General features: G+C 41.9%; 4 protein-coding genes and 1 long non-coding RNA gene across 8 annotated transcripts; 2 read left to right on the top strand and 3 right to left on the bottom strand.

Annotated features, from left to right (window-relative positions):
- Nucleotides 1-32: 32 nt before the first annotated feature.
- Nucleotides 33-18,968, bottom strand: LOC137137306 (7SK snRNA methylphosphate capping enzyme-like). 3 transcript variants are annotated; one of them, XM_067523425.1, is made up of 8 exons: nt 18,807-18,968; nt 4,779-5,191; nt 3,255-3,523; nt 2,635-2,935; nt 1,854-2,520; nt 1,501-1,713; nt 1,299-1,407; nt 33-1,146 (listed from the first exon to the last, which is right to left on the bottom strand). In XM_067523425.1, exons 2-8 carry the CDS (start codon nt 5,153-5,155, stop codon nt 1,094-1,096), a joined length of 1,989 nt encoding a protein of 662 aa, XP_067379526.1. In that variant the 5' UTR covers nt 5,156-5,191; nt 18,807-18,968; the 3' UTR covers nt 33-1,093. The 3 variants fall into 3 exon arrangements, with proteins under 3 accessions (XP_067379526.1, XP_067379528.1, XP_067379527.1); XM_067523427.1 differs by lacking the exon at nt 18,807-18,968 and adding an exon at nt 5,962-6,834; XM_067523426.1 differs by lacking the exon at nt 18,807-18,968 and adding an exon at nt 7,805-8,236 and having other exon boundaries at nt 34-1,146.
- LOC137137309 (zinc finger protein 225-like) lies at nt 10,625-16,266 on the top strand. Its single transcript, XM_067523431.1, has 2 exons — nt 10,625-11,423; nt 14,622-16,266. Exons 1-2 carry the CDS (start codon nt 10,836-10,838, stop codon nt 14,931-14,933), a joined length of 900 nt encoding a protein of 299 aa, XP_067379532.1. The 5' UTR covers nt 10,625-10,835; the 3' UTR covers nt 14,934-16,266.
- Nucleotides 18,969-19,105: 137 nt separating the features above from the next.
- Nucleotides 19,106-23,391, bottom strand: LOC137137307 (carcinoembryonic antigen-related cell adhesion molecule 1-like). 2 transcript variants are annotated; one of them, XM_067523429.1, is made up of 8 exons: nt 23,274-23,391; nt 21,807-21,848; nt 21,443-21,712; nt 20,918-21,169; nt 20,143-20,190; nt 19,765-20,037; nt 19,437-19,676; nt 19,106-19,347 (listed from the first exon to the last, which is right to left on the bottom strand). In XM_067523429.1, exons 1-8 carry the CDS (start codon nt 23,296-23,298, stop codon nt 19,313-19,315), a joined length of 1,185 nt encoding a protein of 394 aa, XP_067379530.1. In that variant the 5' UTR covers nt 23,299-23,391; the 3' UTR covers nt 19,106-19,312. The 2 variants fall into 2 exon arrangements, with proteins under 2 accessions (XP_067379530.1, XP_067379529.1); XM_067523428.1 differs by having other exon boundaries at nt 19,106-19,676.
- LOC137137317 (uncharacterized) lies at nt 22,520-26,434 on the top strand. Its single transcript, XR_010915698.1, has 3 exons — nt 22,520-22,658; nt 24,156-24,401; nt 25,263-26,434. It is a non-coding gene; the product is annotated as an uncharacterized lncRNA (long non-coding RNA).
- On the bottom strand, nt 24,100-26,374 carry LOC137137311 (uncharacterized). Its single transcript, XM_067523440.1, has 5 exons — nt 26,255-26,374; nt 25,780-25,824; nt 25,421-25,705; nt 25,084-25,326; nt 24,100-24,377 (listed from the first exon to the last, which is right to left on the bottom strand). Exons 1-5 carry the CDS (start codon nt 26,292-26,294, stop codon nt 24,166-24,168), a joined length of 825 nt encoding a protein of 274 aa, XP_067379541.1. The 5' UTR covers nt 26,295-26,374; the 3' UTR covers nt 24,100-24,165.
- Nucleotides 26,435-27,188: the final 754 nt, after the last annotated feature.

The following is a 27,188-nucleotide window of genomic DNA, read 5'->3' as shown; positions in this document are numbered from 1 at the left end:
GAAGCTGCTCCACAAGTTTCTTTTCTTATTCATTTATCTCAGTGGTGTCTTGTAAAACTCACATACAGTGATGTCAGAACACAGAAATTTTAATTACTGTCCCAGATCCCTAATGTGTCCCAGGTGCAATCTTAACTGTTCCCGAGACAATGGGACACTGTTAATTTGGAGCCCTTGTTGGGACGCATTTTCATATGCCTCGCCCCTAGTTTTTAGATGTAAATAGATGAGCCAATTTAAAATCTGTAATTAGCAGTTTTCACTTATCTTCTTGATAAACTGTTCAGCTCTTGGGAGTAAGGGACATTCTTCCTGCACTGAGTGGTTACTTGTCATATTATTGTCCCTGGCTGTAGTTCTGGTAAAGCTGCAGCTCCAGGGGATTCAAACCCTGAACTGTGGGACATGAATTGTTAGTGTGAAAAGCTTCTAATCATTAAGGTTTTTAAACTAAACGAAATATTGAAAAATCCCAGTAAGTCTGTAGATTGTAGATCAGAGATTGTTTTGTACCACTGAAAACTGAACCTCGTGTTTTGCACCGTTGACTGGAAAGACATTTGAAGACAATACCTTTGACATTTTGTAGTATTTTATGTCATTTACAAACTAAAACAGCAAATTAATTACTGATAATAAGTCTTTGATGCAGCTTTAATGGAACGGAAGCATCATTAAAGCAGCCAGTTTGTTGAGGAAAAAAAAAACTGAAGCAGTGAATGAATGAAATGTTATTTTGAAAAGACGGATGCATCACTTCCCCTCCATGTCCAATGAGAGCGCCCGAAGTCACGGTCCTCTAGAATCCTTTGGTTTCAAATGACGAGTCCATGTCGACCCATCACATGCTCAGAAAGCTTGCCGTCCAATCAGATTAGCTTTATGTTCCTCTGTGATGTGACTGGCCAATCAGTTTTGAGCTCACAGTCAGAACTATAGCGAGGCATTACCAGGGGAGTAACGGGTGAGTGACAGGTGACACGCCTCCCACCAATTAGCTCCCTCCTCTCCGACACTCAGTCCCAGTGTAAGGCTGTGCCCATAGAAACAGGGGGATGACAGGACGCCTCAGAGGGCCTCTATCCTGGTGACCTCACTTCCTCTGGGCTGAGCCTTTGTGGAACAGGTAGATTGGTCGCTGGTTTCCTGAAAAACAGAGAAACACCTCTATTTAGTGTCTAAGGTGGGATCACCTTACTGGAGGTAAACTGCCTCTCACCTGTAAACACACAAGCTCAAATCCACCTCTGCTTGTCCTCACATAACCTAGAACATCAACCCAAACATAATGTGTGTACCTGTATGTGTGAGGAGCCTGTACGAGGTGAAGCCTATGCTGTCAGTCAGGTAGGAGGTGAACTGTTCAGGCCGCAGCTTCAAACTCCGGTAGTTACGGTACGTTGTCTCCTGAACAACATGAACACAATCAAGCCTGTAAATATTTCCGGTTCTCGAATATAAGTGAGTTTGTGTGTATATCTGTGTGCTTCATTGTGTTACCGAGGCCCTTTTGCTATGGCTGTAGCGGCTCCACGGCTGTGGCTCCAGGATAAAGAGGCCACCCGGCGACAGGCTCTGATACGCTCGTTTGAACAGTCTGACCACGCCTGCGTCGCCTGATTGGAGCTGCACCCATTTTGTGACGCCCAGACACATGATGACATCATACTGACCCTGCCCTGGCCACACCTCCCGCTCTGACACGTAGTCGCCCTGTGTGATGATGTCAAACGGTGTCAGGTGACCTCAGGACAATACACAAAGCACTAAACAAAGAACTCTCCAAGCCACCACAACAGGGACCATGAACACAGGTCTAAATCCAGACCCTGTGTGAGAGCATGCAGACTCACCTGGATGAAGGTGATGTTGTTGGGGAACCTGGAGGAGGAAGAGGAAGGAGGGAGAAGGAGAGGAGGAGCAGAGATGGGACCCCGACTCAGTCTGAATGACAGGGGGAAGGAGAGGAGGGAGAGGGCCTGCTGGAACTCCTCCATCACATCTGGATTATTGTCTTCTCTCTCCATGACCTCTATCTGTTTGTGCTCCTCCATCACCACCTCCTCTTTCTCCCTCATTTCTTTGCCCTCCTCCTTTTCATTCTTCTCCTCCTCCTCTTTACTGTCTCCTCCCTGCATTTTTGGAGATGGCAGGACCTTCCCTCTCCTCTCTTCTACCACCAGGTCATGTGACAGAAAGTGTCTTATGTTCTGAATGGCGGCCTGGACTAATCGCTTGTCCAGCTCCACCCCCAGTATGTGGGTGGGGTTAAACCTGCGGGCGATGCTCAGCGTCATGTGACCTGTCCCACAACCCACATCCAGCACAGCTTTGTCTCTGAACCAGTCCGCTTCCAGCAGACGGAGCCGCGGATCCTCATCCTCCCCCACCCGCCCTTCCCACTTGTTTCCATAGAAACCGTGGAAGCCATAGTAATGGCTGTGGTTGCCATACTGGTACCGATGCTTGTCCTTCTTCTTCTCTGGTGGCTGAGTGGCACCTGGTTGAGGTCCTCCACACCTGAAGGTGGCAGCACACATAGTATTATTACTACTACTACTACTGCTACTACTAGTTATAATCTTAATGAGGGTCCAATTAAATAACACTTTTAATTTTACATTTAAAGCTCACCTGCCAGTTTTAGCCCCTCCTACCAGCGGTGTCTGGAATTTTGTTGACTGAGCTGTGGTTCCCATGGTGACAGCAGTTGCATTGCCATCTGCTGATCTCGTTGAGGTGGTGCGCCGTCGTCTCCGATGACGACCTTCACCAAGGTTACTGGCTTTGGAGCTGTGACCGGGTGGAGGGTGGGTGTGTCTCCTAGGGAGGATGGGGGGCGGGGCTACATCATCACGACAGGTGATGGCTGTGTTGAGTTCACAAGGGAGAGGTGAAGGAGGGATGCTGCCCTCTCTAGTCAAGAGAGGAACCGCTGAGGAAATATAAATATGATAAATATTACTAACAGAAGAGCTGCAGATAATAAATATTAAAACGACTCTTTAGGTATTTCATAAGGTAAACAACAAGAAAATTCCCCTCGCTGCCTTCACCGTCAGTGAAGCAATCATCAAGTCATTATAGCCTAATAAAATGTTATGTGGTAGAGGTGCTACACACGGACGTATCATAGTAACAATTATTAACATGTTATTCAAACTTACACGGTTGTTCAATGGCATCAACATGTCTCCAAAAGGTAAATCTCCACATAATAAAAGTTATATTAACAACTTGTTATTAAGATATACCTGGGAGCCCAGCTGTGGAGGGAAACAGTGGAGCTGGTATGACGTCTTTCTCTCCCTCACCCTTGCCTCCTCCCCCTCCATGGTGTCTGTTCCTGTGTCTCCTCCTGGACTTCACAGGGGACAAGAGGACTCCCGCTCCACCCTGCCCATCCTCACTCCCTCCCTTCAGGTTCAGAGGGTCAGTGATGTCACGAGGGACCAGGATCTCTACGGGGTCTCTGCCCCGGGATGGCAGGGGCGAGCACTTTGGTGTCTCCTGATTGGTCACTCTGAGAAGTTTAATGCAGATTGAGAAATTTAGCAGATTACATCCAAACAAATATTTTAATATTAAATGTTTAAACTTGAAGTACAACACCACCTTTAATTCTTCCCACAATTTGGTTTTATATTAAATGAGGATGATCAATGGATTATCTAAATGAATCACATTGATAATTCTTTGCCTTAAAAAGGTTAAAACTTTTTGAATTCAAATGACTTTTGGCAGATACATGAATCTCAAACATTCTTTGTGTTTAATTTCCGATTCAGAGAGTTTCTTGCTATAGAAATTCACTTAGTAAGGGAGTTTATAGGCTGAAAGGCAAGACAAAAGCTGCTCTGCAGGTGGAGATCAGGTGACCAACTTGGCAAGTGAAGAATATTCCATTTCTTTGCCTTGAGAAAATGGTGGATGGTTTAGTCCTGTACACTTCAGAATCCTTAGCCCTACGTGACCATGCCATAATACTTATTGTTCTGTGCCCATCATCCTGTTACTCTGGTGCAGGTTACTTTTGGTTACCGGACAGGTTTTTTACGTTTTTTCTGACAAAGTCTAATCCGGCCTTTCTGTTCCTACACCTCGGTGTGAAGCCTCTGTATTCTATTTATAAAGTCGTCTCTTGACTGCAGACGTTTGTTTTTTTCCCCACAATCGACAGAATTCTGCTTCCACTTCATTTGTCTTCCAGGACATTTGTTGTGTCGAGTTTGCCCGTTAATTTCTTGCGTAGGAATGTTCCAAACTGTTGTATTGGCCACTCTGAGTGATTTTTTTCAGTCTGATGACGGCTTCCTTCACTTGCTCTGACGCACCTTTTCGGACCTCAAGCTCACAATTCCAGTGAACAGCAACAAAATGCAAATGTACCACCTCCAGGACTTTGACCTGCTTGATTAGTCACGGAATAACAAAGGAGCCGGCCACACCCAGCCATGTAAATGCCTGTCAGCAATTTGGACCATTATTTATGAGCCATCAAAAATGATGTGATGAGAAATTGTTGATGCCACACTTTCATCAAACCCCTTAGCTTTCTAAATTCCATGTGGTACGATGACTTTAAGCTAAAAATCAACAAATTCCATCAGGGGAAATCAGGTATCATCTAAATCTCACACGTTCAGTTTGCTGTCAACTGTGACAAGAAAAGCATCTCTCACTTATCTTGAGCCACTAACAGTTTTCACGAATTGCGACTAATCAATGAAAATACTAATAACTCTTAAAGTCAGTGAAGTGGTAGAAAACTAAGGTACCTGTTGACATCTTCATCTAGCAGTGAGTTCAAATTCAGCGGGTCGAAGATGTTCCCGCCCAAAAGGAAGTGGCTTGGCAGCACAGGCTCCGACTGGCTGTCACTGTTGGCACGACGACGACGCTTGGCCAGCCCTTTAAAGCCAATGCCCATGGAGTAACGGCGCTTTCCGATGCGCTGAGCTGGGGGAGGAGGCGGAGCAGGAAGCAGAGGCTGACTGTTGCCAGGCAACTCAAGGCCATTTTTAGTACATAAGGGGTGGGGCTTAGACAGCTTCTGCTGCTCTGATAGGGTGATGGCAGAAGGGAACACAGGACTGCCTTTAATGGACGGTTCATGAGGGAGGACGGTCTCCTTGTCCATTGACATCTTGATCATCTTCTACCTGGAGACACGTCAGTCAATCACCGCAATCTGCAGATAGAGATGTGAAAAAGTTACTTTTCAGGTAAAAGTATAAAAAAACAACAACATTTAAATAACTTTTGGCTTTTCCTCCTGTTGGATGGATAAAACAATGTGTAAATGTTACCTTGACTTAGACATTTTACATGATCTGAGAAAGGGTTAATGGAAAAACTTATTTTTGTTAAAACTTCCCATTTTAAATACAATATGGACTCTTACTTAATCTGACATTATCTCAATTATATGAGAAATAATGCTTATGTTTAATACTGGAGATAACTTTCAGATGAAAATTTAACAACTTCATTGCTTCATTTAAGTACTTTTGTCATTTTCAACCAGTTTTATTTTTCATATTTCTTTATGAATTTGTGTTTACATTTCCTGGCTGTGTTGGCAACCTTTCAATTGTAACGCTGCTGTCTATAGTTTAGTAGTATAATAAGAGAAAGTAAAATGATAAAAGTAATGGGAAATTCTTGGGACGCAGACGTTTCTTGGTACTTTTTTAAAAGCCATTAAAATGCATCAGGATGTCTCCCAGGGTGTAACAGGTAAACTTTTAACCTGTTGTAACCTTTATTAGAATTTTTAATTTGATTTAAGACCCAACTTGCAATGAAAACATACACCAAAAATGAAGAGCTGTGCTATTGTACACAGTCATGAGCATGTACTGTGGGACAGAAAATAAACTGAGCTTTTCTTCATAGTAATGTTCACTATAATATCCTACACATCTTGGTTACATGATACCATGAGATATTTTTTTTTACCATTTGATAGCTATGATGAATTATCAACAGGCTGGTTACTTGACTTTCCCCAATTCACAACCTGCCCTCTGCTGCTTTGGGAAACATGTTCAGATCCCCGTCCTTCTTCTGCAGCTCCTCTCTACTACTACTAAAAAACTGACACCAAACAACTCTGTAATCCAATCTGTCCATTAACTTCATAAGTAAAGCTAAAACAGCATAAATATTTCATATATCTGACTAAAAAATGTTACGGTTATCAGTATTAAATGTTAAACAAGTACTGATCTAAACTTCCCCTCCTTTAAACACAGTCTACAACAACTGAAATCTAAAAGAACAGCACCAAGAGGAATCCATTTCCCCTCAGTATGTACTGGTACCAGTTTTCTAAGATGTTTGTGGTACAGGATGTTGTACACCCGCCAAGCCACAGGGCTGCAGGTCACACTAATATGATATGCCTGCATCAAGTGTATCAAATGAAACAGGCTAACAGGCCCGTGGATATAAGAGGCTAGCCTGTGTGGGCCAACAAGCCAGTGAGCTAACAGGATAACATGCTAACAAACTGCACCACTGGGTAAAACAGAGCAACTGAGCAGAGCTGCAGCCCAGTGTGTCTGGAGAATGTTGCAGGCAATTGCAAGTTGTGAGAGAGCTTGTACCAGCATCATCTGAGTGGAGCTTGTAGGAGTTTGCATACAGCTCAACATCGAGCATTATGGTGTATGCTTTAGTGTCTGGGAGACTCCTGCTAACTAGATGCTGGGGCAGTTTTTGAGGGCAGTAACTGGCCACATTGTTACTGCATTGTTACTAGTAACTGTCAGAACATTTACTGTGAAACAGGTAATCGTTTGACTTTATACTCACATACGGATTCTAAAATACTACCTAGTAATTCTCAGTTTTGATAAAGCTCACTTCTCATCAAGTCTGGTTCATTCAAGGCTTGAGGACTGCAGTGTTTAGAACCTGTGAGCCTACCTACGATTCTTTTCAAGTCCTGTGAAGCATGAGCAGACAGTTGTTTAGAGGTCAATCAACACATGTCTCTGAAGCAGGGATTAAAGGTTACAAAGACAAACACTCCCACAATCAGGTGGTGGTCTCATGTCTCAAATCACTAAGACTTTTAAGGTCTTTAATTAGTAAAAGTATATTTACAAAAAACATTTAGGCATCTTTAAGGACCTGCACCCACTCTATGTATTTACTGTAATATTTTGTTTGTTTCTGAATTCAGTGTTGAAAAGACAGTTACGAACCCCTGGATACCAGGACACTGCTGCACTTCAAAAAGTTGTTCAGTATAATGGAAATTATGGATCAGAGTCTTGCTATAGAATCGAACTGTTCTGAAAATGTTTTTTTTTTTCACCACTTTACAGAACTACTCATGTTAAGACTGTTCCATTCAATCAACACAAGCTCGGACACCGTTTCTCTCTGCTTTCAGCTGAACTGCTTACAAACACACAACAGCTGATCCGTGCACGTTAACACCTCCTCTTCATCACCCATGCAGACAGGTATGAACAGTTCTTTTCACTTTTATTATTTGTTTAATGCTCCTTTCGTGTTTGTCCATGCTGCATTTGTATTGTCTGCTGCACGCCAAGCTGATAACACACAGCGTGACAGTTTTAGGCCACGGGCCAGAAACACCAGCCATCATCAGGAACGTGCACCCAGCTCCTTCTGGAGAGGAGTTGTGCACAGTAACGGTAAAGTACTGGATGTGCACAGACCATTATTCCCAACACCAACAACTTCAGCCAGGAGAAGCTTGTTCGGGAAGTTGCACCAAGTCACTGAGAACTGATTTTCAGTTAGCGATGAACTCGGTCGTACTTACCGTGTCCTGTAGAAACCTTCGACTTTTCTGCTTCTTGCACTATTAACACAAACTGCTCCGACAGAACTAAACCTGTCTGTACGTGTCCTAACTCCGCCTCTGCCACTGTCTCCGCCAACCCCGGCGCGCCATCGTGAATAATTCAAACGAGCCTTTACAAACAAACAGGTAAACAGTTAGCTTCTCCAGCTAGCCACGTCCAGCTAATCCACAGGAAACTGCTAGCATGGCGCTAACGCTCACACACACCCCCCTGAAGAAAAACAACTGCAAAACATCCCCGAAAACCCGCTCTGTGCTATAAAAAAGAACCTATCGAGATCTCAATGCGTGTGTGGGTGCGTCGCTGCGAGCGTATGTTTTAATAACCATGAATTTAACTAAAAATGCAGAAATCTGCCGCAACTTGCTGTTTAGCACGACTCTTCGCGTTTGCCAGGCTGTCCGCACTTTTATACTCCAGCGAGGCTGCTGCGTGAGCGACGCCGGAGTTGGCCAATCATGTGCCACAATGAGCTCCTGCCTCTCCCGAGCAGCAGTCTGATTAGTCGCCGTACGGGGAGGCGGGCCAACACCCCGAGGAGAGAGGCGTCCTGCAAAGGTGCCTGACTAGAAACAGAAACACTGTTAAGAATTAAACGATATAACGTTAGAAAAACAAATGTGTTCGCCGAATACTTCACACCTGCCGGAAGTAACACACAAGGCGACTGTTTCCAACAAACTTTTAATCAGAGGCGTGTGATTTTTACCCTGTTTCAGCTCCAGGGAGAGCGTGAACTCTCTTGTTCACCCCTTTAGTTTGAGGGCTTTTTCGCCCTGACCTTACTTGTGCAGGCGACACCAAATCCCTGGCCTTTGTTTGGCTCCTGCAACAAGCTCCATTAAACAAAAACTGTTAACTTTAAAAATACACAACTGTGACTATATCCCACCAATGCTAGAAAACATAGCTTGAGAATCAAAATCAACCTGAAAGGCAAAGTGAAGGTAGAACTTGATCAGTCAACATAGGTTATTTATTTTGCTCACAGTTAATAACGTGTTAATTTAAGATTCCAGAAGGTTCACACTTTCTCCATCAGCGTGTCCTTACCCCACTGTGCAGATGTGGACACACACACCGGTGTTTTTTAAAATGTTATTTTCTTCAACCATGAGGCGTCGTAATGTTTAGGCTCAGTGTTGCATAAAGAAAAACGTTAAACTCTCATAAAAGTCATCACATGTTAAAGCTGATAACAAACATGACCCTCTGCTCTAGTTCTGTGATCAGTCTTCTTGCTAAGTGACACAGTAAAATATTACTGCGTAACTGCAGGTGACATTACACAAAACATTTCCACTATCTGTAATTCAGTTTGTTGATTTAAGTTGCAACTAACTGTATTAGTTATGTGTAGGAACAAATGACCTTTTTTTAATGACCAACAAACCCAAACCCAAACATTTTCACTTTATTGAACAACTGAAACATTGTGACGTCAGCTCAGAGGTCGTGCTCTTTGGTGACATCAGCAGTGATGTCACCACATGCTTCACCTTCAACAGGTCGGGTCACCTCCCTAGAGCAAATGTTTGTTTCCTGCACACAAAATTAAGACATTAACGTGTAAAGACAGTAGACAAGTACTAGTACAAACTCCTGATCAATAAGTTAAAGAAAACACAGCCTGCTCTGTGTTTTCCTGTAGATTGATGCTGCATTAACTGAGCAGACCAGTTTATTATCCGGTGGACACCCAGGTATTTGTACTCTGAAACTACTCCCACCCCCTCTGCCCATATGGAGAGAGGATTGACAGGAGTCCTGGACTTCTTGAAGTCCACCACAGCTTACAGACAGTGGCACTGAAGAAAAGACAGGAGGCAGAGCTGGAGGTAGCAGAGCTTAAGATGTTGAGGTTCTATTTGGGAGGGACGAGGATGGACAGGATCAGGAATGAGGACATCAGAGGGACAGCTCATGTTAGATGTTTGACACATAAAGTCAGAGAGGCCAGATTAAGGTGGTTTGGACATGTTCAGAGGAGAGACTGTTAATATATAGGTAGAATTCTGTTAAAATGTTGAAAATGAAGGTCGCTAGCGTCGACCTTCATTTTCAATGGCTATACCATATAAGCACATTTACAATCAACCAAATGAACCATCCACCAGGTTCATTACATTAAGAAATCAGAAATGATTAAAGAATACAAAGGAGGGAGTTTACAAGCTACTGATTTCGAATGCTTAAATGCAGTACTGCAATTGAATTGGCTCAAATCAAATTTGCTGAACAGCAGTAGTATCTGGTTCTGTCTCCCCAGAGGTTTATCCAAAAAAATGGGTGGAATCGACTTTATTCTTAAGTGTGATTTCCTTGTTAAAAAACTGCCAGTCAGCCTGTCTTCTTTCCACAAACAAGTGTTATGCTGCAGACAGCCTTGCGCTCTAAATATATCATTGCTTCAAATTAATGGACAAACTTTCTCATCTGAAGGAGCCACAAATAAATGGATGCGCAATCACGGAACAATGAACTATTCCTAATCAGATCAAATAGAGACTCCATAATACAACAGTTTTCAGATTTAAAATTCAAAAAACTAAAAACTACTTATATTACTTTTCTTTTATATTACTTACTTCACTACCACATTACCACTTCAAAATCCTTTTAGTATTTATCCATCAAGTGAACTTCTAAGCCAGAGATTTAACATTGACCACAATCTTTGGCTTCTGTGATATCAGCTTCTGTGAGACTACAGATCACTGATTTTTTTTTGGCATGTACTCACAAGTGTTTTTACATCTGAGCCTAAGTCTCTATTTTTTTTTCTCCACCATATTTAAGTTGAATTATCTCTTGCTGGCACCTCCAATGTGCCTTACATGTGATGAAACATACAGATTCTGTTGTTCTGCAACCAATAAAGTAAAAAAAGACGCATGCGCAGCACGGAGCATCCGGTCTTTGGTCATGTGACACGTTGGCGTGACGTCACTACTTCCTTAGGAACTAACGTCTGCCATTTTAGACAAAATGTGGCGGCGCGGTGTAAACAAAAGCACCCAGACATTATGGAGCTGGGCCGAAATCAAGACCACAATGAACAGGGTGACCGAGGATCAGGATTTTATTTTCCACAGCGACCACAAAAGCGGAGTGAAAAGGGATCGCGAGGACCCGGATTTCCCCGAACTGGAACTGTTCAAGAAGGGAATAAACGAAGAGAGCCAGGACCAGGATTTTATCCAGGTGGACCACAGTAAGGTCCTAATAAAAGAGGAGAAGCAGGACCAGGACTTTGCCTACATAGACCACAGTAAGGTCACGATAAAGGAGGAGAAGCAGGACCAGGATTTTATCAACCAGGACCCGTTCAGGACTAAAACGAAGGAGGAGAGCCAGGACCCGGATTTCACCTTTCAGGATCTTCTGTCAAACAGAGTAAAAGAGGAGAACCAGGACCCGGATTTCACCTTTCAGGATCTCCTGTCAAACAGGGTAAAAGAGGAGAACCAGGACCCGGATTTCATCGAGCAGGCTTACTACAAGGTGGAAATAAAGGAGGAGAACCCGGAGCTGGACCCCCCGAGCAGCGACCCCGCTGGTCCCAGCGATCTGCAGGTCAGTGTTGATAAATTAATGGGTGAAAACGATTATTTTTTAAATTAATGTATTATTTTCCCACTTGTATTCATCAATCATTCATATTTCAATACTTTATTCAGCCATCTTCTCTTTAAACAAACAAATATGATAAAGTTTGCGCTGCAGGACTCAAACCTTCTGATTCACAAGCTGTAATGGAAATGTAGTGAATATAGAAAACAGCAAACAGTTCAGTTTACTTTAGTTTAAAAACTATAACAGCTAAAATATCAGTGTGACGTTGTGCTTTGCTTTAAGAGAAATAACCCACGTCCACCGTAAACTGTGTCTGTACCTAAGTCTGCAGAGCTGGAAGGTGAAGAATCAAGAGCAGAACAAATGGTTATAGCAGCTACAGTAGAATCTGATATCAGGATCGAATATTTGTCTCGAAACTGCATGTTATGAAACTTTTTTTCTATTATTTTGTCCACCACATTAAGTTTATCAGTGAGGACTGGATACATAACAACATCTCCTGTCTGCCCAGGAGATGAGCCCAATAAACTTCCACCTGAGTGGGAATTTATTCATCATAAGTCCCCACATAGACTCAGTGATGTCTCCTTAATCAAATGGACGCTGGGTGAAGAAGAATGAACATGGAATGTTTACCCTATCACTGATATCTGTCCTCTATCTGCTGCTGATGGGGACTCAGTGCTCACAGCTACAGATGCTACAGGGTTCTGATTGGTTTGGGACTGGGACTGTCTCAGTGTCCACCAGACCCTGTGGCACATTAGGTTCAACAGATAATGCATTAAGTGCAGCACATCCTGCTTTTTAGTTCTTCGTGTTCTAATTAATTAATTAAGAGCATTGGGTTGGGATGCAGAGGGCAGTGGATTCGAAATCCCACCCCACCAGGTGCAGGCCCACCCAGTCACCAAGTGTGAACCTGGTGCTGGTCCTGAGCCCGGATTAAAATGGGAGGGTTGGCGACAGGAACAACATCCAGCATAAAAACACATGCTAAATCAACGTGCTGAACACTTTCTGCTCTGGTAGAAGCCGAAAGCTGTTGACTTTGACGTCCACTTATGTTTACTTCAACATGAAGACTTTTCCAACCTCAGAAATCTGTGTTTTCCACATGGAAACAGAAGCCGGAGGTCGTCCCCAGGCCACTTCTCTGTGATGGCTTTCAGTGCCAACATTAGAAAATGTCTTCATGTCCTTTAACAGTGGACTCACTGACATGTTGCTGGTTGGACATGCTGGTTTTGAGCTTTTACTAAAGGTGCTGTCTCTAGAAACGCAACTGTTAGTGCAGCTCATTCTTGACTAATTGATTTGAGGCCAAACAGTGTTTTACCATGTTGGATTTTATCCACCAGAGGGAGATGTTGGCTAATTTGTTGGACATTTTCAAACAGAACCTTCAGCGTTCAAAGCTGAGTCAAATGAAGACAAAAGAAAAATCTGGGCTTGTTCAAATGATGGATAAAGAACCTGATTAACTTCCAAACAAATTCAAGCTGATCTGCAGACACAGGGTACAACAGTGTCAGCTCACACTATCTGTTGCCCTCTGAATGAAAAGAGACGCTATGGTAGAGAGACCGAGGAGGACACCACTGCTGACACAAAGGCATAAAAAAGCAAGACTGGAGTTTGACAAAACCACAATCCATCTGGGAGAACACACTGTGGACAGAGGAGACAAAAGTAGAGCTTTTTGGTAAAGGACATCATGGCTCTGTTTCCAGAAAAAGAAATGAGGCCTTCAAAGAAAAGAACACAGTCCCTGCAGTCAAACATGGTGGAGGTTCAAAGATGTGTTGGTGCTTTCCTGCTTCTGGCACTGGACACCTTGACTGTGTGAACGGTATCATGAAATCTGATCATTACCAAAGAATTGTGGGGCCCAATTGTAGTGGCCAATGTCAGAAAGCTGCGTCTCCACCAGAGGTCAGGGGTCTTTCAGCAGGACAATAACTCGAAACACACATCAGAAAGCACTCAGAGATGGTTCCAAACAAAGCTCTGGAGAGTTCTGAAATGGCCAGCAATGAGTCCAGATCTGAATCCCATAGAAGACCTGTGGAACGATCTCAGAACAGCAGTTGGAAGAAGGAATGACCTGCAGCAGTTTGCAAAACAAGAGTGGTCCAACATTCCAGTAGAGGTGGAAGAAACTCATTCATGGTTACAGGAGGATTTCAGTTATTTTTTCCAAAGGGCTGGCTACCAAATACTAAGTCAATGTGCCAATAATTTTGTCCAGTGCATTTGTGAGTTCTGTGTGAATTTTTATCAAGTTTGACTTTCCTTCGCTGTTTTTTTTGTGTTGTTGCCCACAACTACAATAAGCATGTGAATACCTGACCATTTGTAAATGGAACAGTTTTCTGAGAAAGGGTAACGATATTTTTGGTTGTAAATAATCACTTTATTAAGGTAATAATGTTCAGTTTGTTTTAAACGTCTTTTAGAGGACTGGATTCAGCTGCTGTATGATCATTGTGGTCGCACTGTGTCATACAGATGTGGTCAAATAAATAACAAAAGCTGCTGTTAGTGGGCAACTCAACATAACACTGCAGTCTCCAAAATGAGCCCATAGGTGAATCAGCACATATGAAACGGTTAAAAAACTGAATTTTGTGACCTTTATGAAGTCAGGATTTATCAGAATGGAGTTAGTTAGTTTTAGGTTTGTGTACCCAACAACTCAAAGAATAAACTGCTTTCAGAATGTTTTCAGAAATATTTATTTATATATTTTTTATGCCGGGGACCTTTCCTGCCGCAACCCTCCAATTTTTATCTGGGCTTGGGACCCAGCCACCAATCCTGTGGCTTTCTGTATACCAACCCGTCGCTCTACCCATTGAGCCACTAGACCCCCATGTGTACCCAACAAGCGATTGTGTATTTTGTGGTGGTGTGAGTTTGATTCAGCCTGAGTCTATCAAGGGGTGAAGCATGATGATGTGAACATTTGAACTGGGAGAGTCTAAAAGTGGGTTTGATTTACTATATTCTCTATTCTCAAGGGATCTGTTTAGTGTGATTGTTGTAGTTGTTTGGAGGAAATAAATTCTGCCTAGAACTTTGGTGAAAAGTCATATTTAAGGTGGCAAATGAAAGCAAGGATTGAGGTTTTAAAAAATGTATTGCACTGTGGTATCTCACGTGTTCTCTCTCTTTCTTTGTTTGCTGCTATAGGGGGACAGAAAAAGTGAACCCGAACACCACTGCTGTCCAAAATGTGACAAGGCCTTTGCAACGATGAAATCCTTAAGGGCCCATCAGAGTAGTCATGTGAGACATAAACGTTACCCCTGTGACCAGTGTGGGAAAGCGTTTACTTCACCGGAGAATCTAACTATTCACCAATGTCTTCTCTCTGGGGTAAAACCATATCGGTGTGGAGAATGTGGCAAAGTCTTCCATAGAAGGAAATTTTTAAAAATACACAGATACGACCATCGGAGAAAAACCACCCAGCTGTATACAATGAGGGAAAGCTTGCTATAGTCTAGGTGATCGGAAAATCCATCTACATCCTCACACTGGACAGATTCCATACAGATGTGACATGTGGGAATGTCTTCCCTAATCTTAATTATTTAAGAATTCACCAGAATCGTCACACTGGGGAGAAAGCATTTATATGTAATAAGTTTCTCACTGCTGTAAAGGCACATCTGCGTACTCACACTCGTGTGAAACCACGTGTGTGTGATCGCTGTGGAAAAGCTGTCACTAGTCCGAGTTCTCTAAAAATCCAACGTATTCACACCGAACGGAAATAATATAAGTGTGAACATGGAAATTACTTCACCAATGTGAGGAATCTAAAGGTATATTCATATAGTCACACAGCTGTGTGGAAACGCTCACACAAGCTTGACAAATTTAGGAGTTCGCCAAGCCTGGGGACTAAACATCTGTGCTTCATTTTTCACTATTTAGAGTTCTCTGCAAGTCCACCAGAACCCTCTCCTCAGACCAAAACCACACAGTGTGGAAAAACCTATCACGCTGTTTTCCCCTGCATCTACTTCTTAAGCTAAGTTAGTTTAATCCCTCATTGCTTCCTGATGTGAAGGATGAATATTAAAACCCCCTTCACTCAAAAATATGTGTTTTTTTTTGTTTTGTTTTTGTTTTTGATTCCCCCACAAGTTTGATTTCTACTCTAACTGGTATCTGTTCACCTCTCGGAAAATCCTGCTTTATAAAAGTCCCCCAACCAAAAATGTGAGACTGAACAAATCTGAAAGCTAGTCCTAATGCAGAACTGTGCCTGCTGGAACTTCTGACCCACAACTTGTGAGCATATAGAAAGTTTTTCTGTTGACTGTAAATGTGCCGGTGCACAGGCTTTGGCGGTTTGCTGAGGATACATCCTGATGCAGAAACGTCACACAGGTAACATAATCTGCAGCCTGCATTTCAGCGTTTCCTTTCGTTACTGACAAACAGGTTTTAATGCCTGATGTTTATCCTTTGTGTGCTTTGGGTAGCATTTGCTTGTTGCTAGAACTCTTGTTACCAGCAAGAACCACATTTGTATAAAACTTGCCAGGAGCGGATTAATTATTTTCTTCAGTTATATTATGTTTTATTCAACTAAATTTGTTACAGCTTTTTTTCTGAACCTGTTTTTAATATGATCCAGAACAGACTGCAGAGACACGAAAAAGCCTTTCCAAAAATAAGAATTGTCTTTTTATATTTTTAAGAAATTGTATTATCTGCTTTTTTATTATTAGCTGTAATGTTACCTTCTACAGATATGGTCATATTGTCTTTAAGGCTTTTCTGTAATATTTAACAAATAATAAAAACAAAAGGACAAAGATGACAGTGTCATGTTTTATCGTATCTTTAACATAAATCCACATGTCTCAACTGTGTAAATGTTTGGAGCATTTTGAAGGGTTGTACAGGTTCTCTGGGTCCAGACCTGAGGGTGGTACAGGTCATAGTCTGGGTTTTCCAACTGGTATCCAACCAGTATCATAAAAACATGAACTATTAATTAAACAAAGTTTCAAACTGAGAACATTTCCTGCAAATATTCTCACTCTGTTCAGGTGTTGTTGATCAGTGTCCACAGGTCCGTCCTGCTTGGAGAACATTTGTATAACGTGATGTTGGGGGTTTACGTTTGGCTGCAAGCTGTGGAGTTCTAGCAGTTGATGTCAGTTAATCCAGAGTTTATCAGGCTTAATGAAAACCTTGTTATATCGGTTTGAGTAATGACTTGAGTGATTCATGTCTGGTGGTGGGTTCATAAAGGCACTACTTCATAAATTGGGGGGGGTCCATTTATAGGCTGTGTTGAGGCTTTTTCAGCTTAACCTTTGTACAAAAAATTCACTCTTATTGATTGATTTTTAGATAAATGAATCGTGTGTTTAGCTGTTATCAGAGCTCAGCTTGTACTGTCTGTAACACAGGCTCAAACTAGGAGTTTCCACTGCATCCCTCCAGCTGAAACTGCCTCTACATTTAGAACTGATAAACTGTGGAGTAAGACTCGTGCAGAGTTACCGGCTTGTATCTGGTCACCTGTGGTGGACTTCACCATTTCACCCTTCCACCGCACCTGGCGGGGTGGGATTCAAACCTACTGCCTTCTGCATTCTACCACAATACTCTACCACTGATTCACCAGGCCCTCTTAACTCATCAGCCCACTGAGGTCAGATTAATCGATTAAATAATCGACAAAAACAACTGTCAGGTGCAGCCGTAGATAAGAATGGAACATTCTTCATGATGGTGGACTGGATTTGATGCTGGTTAACTCAAAGATTAAAGAGTGAGAGAGAGTACTTCTGAGTGTTTGGGGGGGGGCAGGATGGTCTTTACTGTGAGTCTGGATAGTAAAACTAGCTGGTGACTTTCATGTTCTCCAGTGGTGGAAACTGCAAAAACAGGATGATGGATCATTCCATCACAGGATAAATGCTGAGCCTACAAACTCTGAAAAAATAGGGAATAATGAGGAGAAAAGACTTGTCAGGAAGGTGTAAAGTAACAAGAAAGAGGCAGGGGGTCGATTTTTGCCCTGAACCTGAAGAAAAACCACAGCCAACAACATAGTTCATGTGACTCATAAAGAAAGTCACAGTATATATATAAGTAATCTGTGTGAGTCTAAATAAACTGGACTGATGGTTTGTGGTCCAGGATCTTGTAAATTAGACAGGAAACTGAACTGTCAACAAGATTCTGAAGCAAAGTTGTCATCTATCACGTTAATGATTATGTTCGTGTACTCTGAAGACTAATATGATGTGCTGGTATTTGGGTGAAGGCAGGTGAAGGTGTAGCTGCCCTTCTCCAGATTACCTCATCTCACGCAAGACCAACACGTGGATGAAGAAAGAATGAAAAGCAGCTCAAGCTGTGATTGAGAGGTTAAAACAATTCTTCCCTATCTGACCCCTACATCACTTAAAAGTGAAAAACGTCTTCTTATGAAACCCCAGCTGTTTCCACAGATATTCTGATGAGCTTTATGTTGTGTTGCAACAAAAACCTTTCTCGAAAGTAAATCGTGTTTCGTGGTTGCATGCTGCTCATTTTGTAATGTAACTGTCACTGACTCTCCTGTGGTCAGCTGACAGTGGCTGAGCTGTTGCATCTTCAGGATGTGGTTTCTCATAATGTGGATTAGATCAGATCAAAAGCTGTTTCTAATGTCCAAGCCGACACTAACTGAGTCACTGATTACAAAGACCTTATGATATGAAAATATGAGTTTTCCCAACTTGCAGTGAGTCAAGAGACGTGAATATGAACGTTGTAAAAATGTATAAATCAAAACTATAGAATGCTCTTCAGTGATTCAGTGATTTAGAAAGTTTCTGCCCTGACAAACTATGTATGAGCATCTCGTGGTGGAGAGGGGACAGACAGAGAACACATTTTGGACTTTTGTGGCTAATGACTGATGCAGAAAAAAACAAATTCGACTAGAAAGAAAATTTCCACAATCTTCTGCAGAACGGATTAAACAGTATTTAAAAGTTGAAAACCTAAAGAAGTATCGTGTAAGTGAGCTCTATTTTCTAACTGCGTTGGTAAATGTTAGGAGCTTGGTACATTTTGATGGAACAGCACAATTTGAAAAGCAAACCTACTCGACGCTCTGCCAGCTACACTTTGGACAGTCCTGGAACCTACAGTACTGAATACTGTTAATCTATCTCCTACAACTGTCTCCAAGCTGATCTTCTGCAAACATCACATCAGTAAATAACTATCGACCAGCCTCTAACCTCCCGTTCTTCTCCAAAGTTCCGGAAAGACGTGTGTCTGAACAGCTTTCAGTCCATGTGCCTAACATGTAGTCTGCTTTAGGTCCTGTCCCTCCACTCAAACTGCACTCACCTAAGAGGGAAGTCATCTTCAGCTTGATGTGGAGTCACATTCCACGTCAGCTTCTCTTAATGGACACCAGAGATCCCGCTATAGTCCTGGACGACTCAAGAAGAAATTTAGTGTCTCTAGATTGGTCCTTGCTTGTCCTAAACCCCACTACATAATCCTAAAATCGGAAAGAACACCGTGTGTTTCTTATGTTAATACTACATCAGCATTATTCACCCATTCATTCACCGATGACAGCAGCTGAGATGTGTGTAAGTGTGTGTTTATGTGGTCAGATGTGAAAATGAATATATATATGATAATTTTTGTCACACTGTTTATTTATTTTTCCACAGTTTTATTATTTCTTGCACATTTCAGATGTTTAGAATAATTAACCAGTGGATTAAGATTTATAGCTATTAAGCTGATTAACATTTTCAGGGCTCGGTCATGTTGATGAGACAGTGACAATCCCGCTATTACATCTCCCCATTTTGAAGTGGAAATTAAAAAATGCAGCAACATCACAGAGTTTTTTCTGGAGAGGTTGTAGGAAGGTCTGTAGGAAGAGGAGTAAAAGTGTAACTATTTATCAGGTCAGCAGGTACATTTATATGATTAAACAGGAAGTGATGTCAGTGTCCTGACCTCTGACCCTCAGCAAGCTCTGAGGGGACGATCCAAACTCATCAGTAGAACATGAGTAGAGACCTTCATCGGACTGTTGTATTTTACTGATGGTCAATTCCTGAACTTTATCTCCAATGAGGCTTCCATTTTTGAAGAAAGAGGCTGAGACTACGCCATCTTTTCTGTTTTTACAGCGCAGAGTGACATCACTTCCTGTCACTACAGGAAGTGCAGGGATCTCCAGGATCAGATCTTTTTCTGAACAACACAAACAGAAACATACAGAGACAGATTTACACCAACAGACCAGAGTCATATCTGTGTTGTATTGCATCAGTTTCTGTACCTGTTAGGGTGATGGTGACCTGGTCGGTCTTCAGTCCAGACTTGCTCTCACACCAGTAAACTCCAGTGAAGTTTAAGTAGTAAGCCAGTGAACAGTAGGAAACAATAAACCTGTCAAAGCCTGAACAAAATCCTCCGCACTCGAGCGTCTGGTTTTCTATGGTCCTCTTCACCATCCATTCATCAACTGTCTGTCCGTCTTCAACACAAGTCACAGAAATGTAAAGACCATTGGTGAAGAACTGCTGAAGGTTGGGACTGACATTCACAGAGACTGGAGGACAGATGGACAGACAGGTTAGAGGTGGAAAAGTATTTTCAATTGTCACATTTCTAAAGTAAAATTTGCTTGTTATGGAATCACAATGAAGGTTCTAACCTCTGAGGTGAATGGGTGCAGGTGGAGGGGTGGGGGGTGTTGGAGGATCTGTAGAAGAAAATCATGAGAAACTCCTTTAATTATCACTTTATGAACTGTGTAGTGTTTTCTCCATGTCCTAATGTAACTGAAACTCAAGTACCATACTGCATCACTACAAAACCCAGTCATCTTGTGAAGGAAACTCATTCTGGCTGCTTGCACTTGTGATCTTTATGTCACCACCCAATAACTGAAGCTAGTTGACTTCCCTTTTTACTACGATGGCATGTTACAGCACCTACGTCACCTCTGACCCTGCACCAGTGCACTTGTCAATCTGCTTAAATTCTCTAACCTACTCGCACCCTGACAGACACAGATACTAGGAACCACGGTCTCACATGTGGAAGCGCTAACCCTCATCCCAGCTGCAAATTTCCCCTGCAAGTTGTGAAGGTCACAGGCTCATGAAGGCTACAGAATGACATCATCTGTAAGAGGCAGAGACGTGATTCGGAGGTCCCCATACAGGACGCTCTCCTCCCCATGGCTGTGCCTTGAGAAACTGTCCATGACATCATAGTAGTATAGAGTTGATGGACTGCTGATGATCACGGTAGAATCTGTATTGCTTCTCTTGAATCCAACAGTAAACCAACATTCATTCATTCATCAGTCAAATGGGAACCACCACCCCAGTCTACAAGTCCTAAGGCAAAGCATCTGAAATAATTCACACTACATAAATTCACATGTCCTAATAATAAACAGGAAGTGATGTCAAAGTCCTGACCTCTGACCCTCAGCCAGCTCCGAGGAGATCTGCCATAGGTAACCGCTTTACATGAGTAGGAACCTTCATCTGACTTTTGGACGTTACGAATGGTGAGTTCTGTTTGAGGTTGCGGTTTTGGTCCAGATCCAACAAAGCTTTCATTAATGAAGAAATAAGCTGCCACTGTGGAACCGTTCCTCATTATACAGTGCAGAGTGAGGTTACTTCCTATTATCACAGGATGAGCAGGGATGTCCATGATGACATGATCTGAAAAACAAGAGACAGAGTTAGGACAACAGACCAGATCCACATGGAGACAGTGACTGTGTGCTCAGGAGGGGATGGACTGCCACCAGCTGAACCAGTTCAGCACAGCCAGTTCATTCACTGAAAGATGTTTGAGTGTCTGAATGCAGGTAAAGCAGAGACGTGTGTTCACACTGACAGAAATCTAATCCAATTCCAGTCCAGAGCTGCTGCTCAGCTTCACCTGCTCCAGCCTGAGAGACAGATCCAATAGAGGACACTGAGCATCTGTACCTTCTATTTGGATAGGGACGTGTTTACTCCTCTGCCCATCTCTGTCCTCACACCAGTAATATGCTATGTCCTTATTGCCCAGATCTGACACGATGACTGAGGAACCATTCTTTGTCCCAAAGTCACGTAGACCTGGTCTGCACAGATTGGGTCCTCCACTGTGTTTCATCACGGTCCATCCAACAGCTGGCTGTCCATCTTCGAGACAGGTCAGAGTCAGTGTTTCTCTGATGAAGAACTCCAGACGGTTTGGACTGACATTCAAATAGACTGTAGGACACACAGACAGACAGAGTAAATATAATAAATGAATAATAACTTACTGTTGAAGTGTCACTGCTTGTTTTCACCTCCATCATCTCACCTTCAGAAACAGTCAGTCCAGACAGCAGCAGCACAGACAGGCCTGCAACAGGAGGACAGGGAGAAGTTTGAGAGTCCTTCACTTATAGGTTCATCAGAATGTGTATATTGTCTCAAAAGCTTCTCCCTCAGTTCATTTTATCCCTGCAGTCGTCTGCAGGCAGGAGTCCAGACTTACTGGTACATCTGCAGCCTCTGATTTGAGATGAGTCACCTTGATTGAATGCTGAGCAAATGGCAGCGAATAGCCACAAAATAACCACACAGACTGACAAATGCTGACCACAGTTAGGACATGAGGATGGGACGGAGTGGATTCAGGTCACTGAACTGGCTCCGGTCCACCCTCACTGTGAAGGACTGTGCAGTAAGTTGTGAACCAGAGCAGATCATTTGTTGTTTTTTTGTTTCATTAAAACGTGTTCATTGTCCACTATAACATTTATTTAAATATGAATCAAATCCACGAAAAGCACCAGACGAGTGAGCGACATCCTCAACACCAACAATTCCGTTTGCACTGCCCCCACCTTTTTGCTCCTCTGCTAACAAATGTTTCACGGCAGAACATTTCCATGAGCCCTGTGGTGCAGCGTAGCTTCCCCTGGCCTCTCACAGCACCACCTGTGTTACAGGTCATCAACCTGCTTTAATAATGACATATCTGGAGCTTGTGTAAGTGTGTTGTTGTATGTGGACAAAGTTCATGGTCTAGTTTTTTTAAATGAGAGACTGCACCTGTCTTTGCAGAGCTTTGTCAATTTGGGAAACTACTGACAGCTCGTCACATCACATTTTGTACAAACGTGTTTGTACGGAAAGTTCACAGAGGCACTTTTGCAACAAGTATTGTGTAAGTAAACTTTGTTTTCTGACTGTGACGGTAAATGGTTGGAGGTTTGTACATTCTGTGGATGCAACAGCACAACTTCTTATTCTATGTTTAAATGTGCCCTGTTGTACTTTCACATAAACATAATCCAAATGTTTAACATTTCCATTTTTCCTTTTCCATTTGTTATTTTATGGTTGAGCAGATTTATCAAAGTGCATTGTGTGCACACACATTCATTAATATGGAAAAAGTCTCTGATATATTTCACATGCTGACCTATTAAAGGTTTACACAAACATTTAGTTTACAATTACAGTTTTCTCCAATTCAAAACACGCAGACATTAAGTAAAAGTTTATTTTAGAAATTGGTGGTAAATGTTCTACACTCAGATTCCAGATTCATTTTTAAATGTGTCGTTAAAACAGAATAAGAAATAATCACGATTCAGAAGTTATTACGTATCAACTGATCATTTTAATAAGACTATAAAATACTAGTAAGTCCAACAAAACAGACTTAAAAAAATATTGTATTACATCTACTCAAAGTATTGATTCAGTCGACAGCTCTAATTTATATGTATTAAAGCTCAAAGATAACCAATAAGCAGATGGAGCAGGATAAACTCACCAAGCACGAGTAACTTCCCAAGCATCTTTATCCGTCACACACTGATTCTGACTAAAGTAGAAACTCCTGCAGGACGTCAGCTCACTGCTGCTGATGATCTATTGACAATCAGAGAAAAGTCTATTTCAACAGGAAGTCTCCGCCTCTGGTCATACCCTTCAAAATAAAAGATCTGTAAAAACACATCAGCTTTACTGGAATGTGAAATAGAAAATCTGAGCTTAAATCCGACAGAGAAACAATACTTACGCTGAGTGGTGAGGGTAGGAAGAGGCCTAAGGAAATAAATTGGTGCCATAATGATTTGCATGTGTATTTTAGGATTTACAAATTTAAATGCAGTGTAAATAAAATGTATTCTTGCATCTGAATTTTTGTGCAAAATCATGTTGATTTCTCAGTACAAATCTTGTTTTACACATTGGCTGATACGCCTCTGGGTTTTCTTCCCCCCACCCACAGCATGAAAGGGCAAAAAAGATCTGTGTGTGTGAGAGGATTTGCATCCACAGGATGAGATCCACTGATGGACAACTCGAGATCTACATATGTTTAAAACAAGAATTTTACTTGAGAGAACGTTCTGTACAAAATATTTACAAACTTCATTTGGCCCAAATAGATACAAATATTTCAATTTGTAAATCATAAAAAGTAAATACAAATCAGAACAATCAGTTCATCACAGAAAATCATCAGAACCAGACAAAGCAGCAAATCATCAAGACACATTGAGAACATCATACATCAACAGATTTATTTTGAAATAGTTTGAAACAGAAGAAAACATTTCTAAAAAAGGAAACTAACAACACACAGATATGAAGAATGTTAAGAGATTAACTTTTATTAGAGAATCATTCAATTTAACAAACTCTGCAGCTCAGAAGTTCTACTCAGTGGGGACATCAGCAGTGATGTCATCATCGTCCTTGTCCAATCCATGACCTCCTGTGACACGCTGGCTCATCTTTATGGAGACGACTGCTCTGTTTCCTGTCTTCCTGCTGGAGCAGATGGACACCATCAGACCAGTAGAGATGAAGAACGGACAGAAGACCACGAGGTGGAGGACGAGTCTGACCACAGACACAGAGGGAGGTTCTGCAGAGGAGGAGTTTGTTTTTGGTTTGTTAATCAGTTTCTTCAACTTCTATTAATAATGTCTTTGTTTGTTAATTCATACACCTCTACACCCAAAGCATGCTGGGAACCCGAAAGGACATTGAATCAGCTGTCAGTCTGCAGGAACATCACACAGAAGCTAAATGCTAACATTGACCTTCTGGACTGAACCATCACACACATCAGTCTTTCATACTGTGATGTGGTGACTGTCATCGTGTTTCGGGCTGTGAAGAGCTAATCCATAAGTGGTGAAGCTGTCGTCTGTACAGGAAGTGACAAATACTCACATCCTGTGACGTCCAGCTCACTTTAGATAAATGTTACTAGAAAAGTTTAAAAGAGTTTGTTCTCAGGGGATGAAATCTGTTAAATTTCACACATCGTATCAGTTTGCTGCTGTATATAAATAATCTGCATGATTTGAAAACATTATCTGTCAGATTTTGCGACTGTTCTCAGGAGAACCAGAGAACTCAGGACTGCTACTACTGGGACAAAGATGCAAAGAGAAGAATGGAGATGGATTAGAAGTAACAGAAGACAATAAAGTAAGAGGGTAGAGAGTAGTGATGGGTGGAGGAGAAGAGGTTCTAGGAGGAGAATCTGGTTCAGTGATCAGTTTATTATCAGGTCAGCAGGTTAGTTCATATCTTTAAAATGGAAGTTATGTCAGTGTCCTGACCTCTGACCCTCAGTCTGCTCTGAGGAGTTGGTTTATCCTCATCAATGTAACAGTGGTAGAGCCCTTCATCAGACTGTTGGACACTAATGAGGGGTAACTCTCCTTCAGATCCAGTTCCAATGTTAACATCATTCTTGAAGAAAACTGCTCTGAATCTGTTGTTATCTTTCCTTTTGCAGCGCAGTGTGACATCACTTCCTATGATCACAGGAAGTGCAGGAATCTCCAGAATGAGCTGATCACCTGAACAACACAGAGTCAGACAGAGACTCAAATACACCAACAGACCAGTCACATATAAATGGACCCAGAGAAGCAGCAGCATGGACCTACTCACCACCTGTAGCATCAGGTACAGTGATGTTGATCTGTTCAGTTTTCTGTCCAGAACTGGTTTCACACCAGTAACCTGCAGAGTCTGATGGAGAGAGAGATGAGATGAAGCAGGAGGAACCATTAAAACTTCCAAAGTCTGAACCAACTGCTCTACACTGCTCAGTCTTTTCTCCTTTGGTCCTCTTCACTGTCCATCCATCAACTGTCTGTCCATCTTCAACACAACTCAGAGAAACTGAGGCATCTCTGAAGAACTGCTGAAAGTTTGGACTGATGTTCAGAGACACTGGAAGACACACAGACAAACAGAGTAAATATCTGTGTTATTATTGAAGTGATTGTTTTCACCTCCATCATCACCTGCAGAAACAGTGAGTCCAGAGAGCAGCAGGAGGACAGACACACCTGGAACAGGAGGACACGGGTCAGGTCATGTTGTTAACAAGTTTCCTGCTGAATCAGATCAAACATTTCAAAGTAAAACAATTTCAGAACTGAATATGTTGTGTTAAATATTCAGAGAGGACAGTGATCAGTATCCAGGTCTCAGTGTGGATCATGTTTCAGCTTCCAGTTTGTCCCCAGTGTGAATGTGTGTTTGACTTCATGTTGTCCGGATGATGCTGAGTTTTAAAGAAGCTGATTCTGAGAAAGAAGAAGTGTTGTTAAAACACCCGTATGAAGACGTGTCTCTGTGTACAGAGACAATCTGAAAAGCAGAAGTTCTGTCTCTGCCAGGAAACTTTTCACATGTGTGTCCTTAAATGTGTCTTGCACTTATTCCTAAAAACATTTCAAATGACTTTTTGATTTTTCTGAATGTTTGCAATAAAACCGTGCACGAGAATCATAAACGTCACCAACATCTTCATCATCCACAAAGTCCTCTTCAAAGTAACCGATGGTTCAGAAACTCCTGCAGGATGTCAGCTCGCAGCTACTGATGATCAGAGAAAGGCTTATTTCAACAGGAAGTCCAATCATAACTTTCAAAAATAAAAGTTCTGTAAAAACATGTGAGTTTCACTTAAACACTATTTATACTGGGAGATGGTGTGAGGAGAAACAAAATAATCAGCTCAGCACCAGCAGGTTGTCAAGACACACTGAGCACATTATACATGAACCGTTTTATTTTTTAATCATTTCAAACAGCAGAAAAAGTTTCCACAACAGTTCATGTTGATTTGGCACAGTGGAACGTTACTCTACTGGGATTCATTCATTGAAATGAACATGTTATTTTGTCAGCCCTCTGTTACTTTTTTCCTGAAGTAGCCACGATGTGTTACCATTATCACTAAAGTGCACGTGATACGTGAAAACAGCTTTGTACAGATTGAGTTAAAGACATCTGTCTCTCATCCAAGCAGAGATGTCAGATGTTGTTTGAAAATCTGCATTGTGATTCACAGGTGATAGAAAGCAGCAACACGCACTTAAAACCTTCTTTTCTTATTTTGTTATGTTAAATGTTTTTATGAGAGATTCAGTTTTAAGATCGGAAACTGTTTAGGGTGAGATACAAAAAGAGAAGAGATCAGGAAGAGCTGTAGTTTTTCACACTGACTGTCGGCTGTCATTTCCTAAAAGATTTAGTCACTGTGGTTTCTAGATTTTATGAATATATAACTCACAGCGGGAGAAGCATCCTCACGTGTGACAACTAGTATAAAGTTTACAGACTGTCATTTCTACTTAAGTAAAAGTAAGTAAGTACATGAATGTAGACATAAATGATGAGTTAAGGATGTTTTAGTTATAATTCA

Source organism: Channa argus, chromosome 12, assembly GCF_033026475.1.
Source record: "Channa argus isolate prfri chromosome 12, Channa argus male v1.0, whole genome shotgun sequence".
In the NCBI taxonomy this organism is placed as follows: domain Eukaryota; kingdom Metazoa; phylum Chordata; class Actinopteri; order Anabantiformes; family Channidae; genus Channa; species Channa argus.
Note: the sequence above shows the minus strand (reverse complement) of the source record. Positions and strands in the feature narration are given on the sequence as shown.

Coding starts and splice junctions, on each gene's coding strand:
- LOC137137311 (XM_067523440.1), bottom strand. CDS start 26,294: ATGATGAAGATGTTGGTGACGTTTATGATTCTCGTGCACG. Junction 25,706..25,779: donor TGGACTCACTGTTTCTGCAG/GTGATGATGGAG, acceptor TGTGTCTTCCAG/TGTCTCTGAACATCAGTCCA. Junction 25,327..25,420: donor TGTACCTGATGCTACAGGTG/GTGAGTAGGTCC, acceptor TGTGTTGTTCAG/GTGATCAGCTCATTCTGGAG.
- LOC137137307 (XM_067523428.1), bottom strand. CDS start 23,298: ATGCTTGGGAAGTTACTCGTGCTTG. Junction 20,191..20,917: donor GAGCTGGCTGAGGGTCAGAG/GTCAGGACTTTG, acceptor TTTCTTCTACAG/ATCCTCCAACACCCCCCACC. Junction 20,038..20,142: donor TGCACCCATTCACCTCAGAG/GTTAGAACCTTC, acceptor TCTGTCCTCCAG/TCTCTGTGAATGTCAGTCCC.
- LOC137137306 (XM_067523425.1), bottom strand. CDS start 5,155: ATGATCAAGATGTCAATGGACAAGGAGACCGTCCTCCCTCATGAACCG. Junction 3,524..4,778: donor CTAGATGAAGATGTCAACAG/GTACCTTAGTTT, acceptor TAAACTTCTCAG/AGTGACCAATCAGGAGACAC. Junction 1,714..1,853: donor ACAACATCACCTTCATCCAG/GTGAGTCTGCAT, acceptor ATCATCACACAG/GGCGACTACGTGTCAGAGCG.
- LOC137137309 (XM_067523431.1), top strand. CDS start 10,836: ATGTGGCGGCGCGGTGTAAACAAAAGCACCCAGACATTATGGAGCTGG. Junction 11,424..14,621: donor CTGGTCCCAGCGATCTGCAG/GTCAGTGTTGAT, acceptor TTGCTGCTATAG/GGGGACAGAAAAAGTGAACC.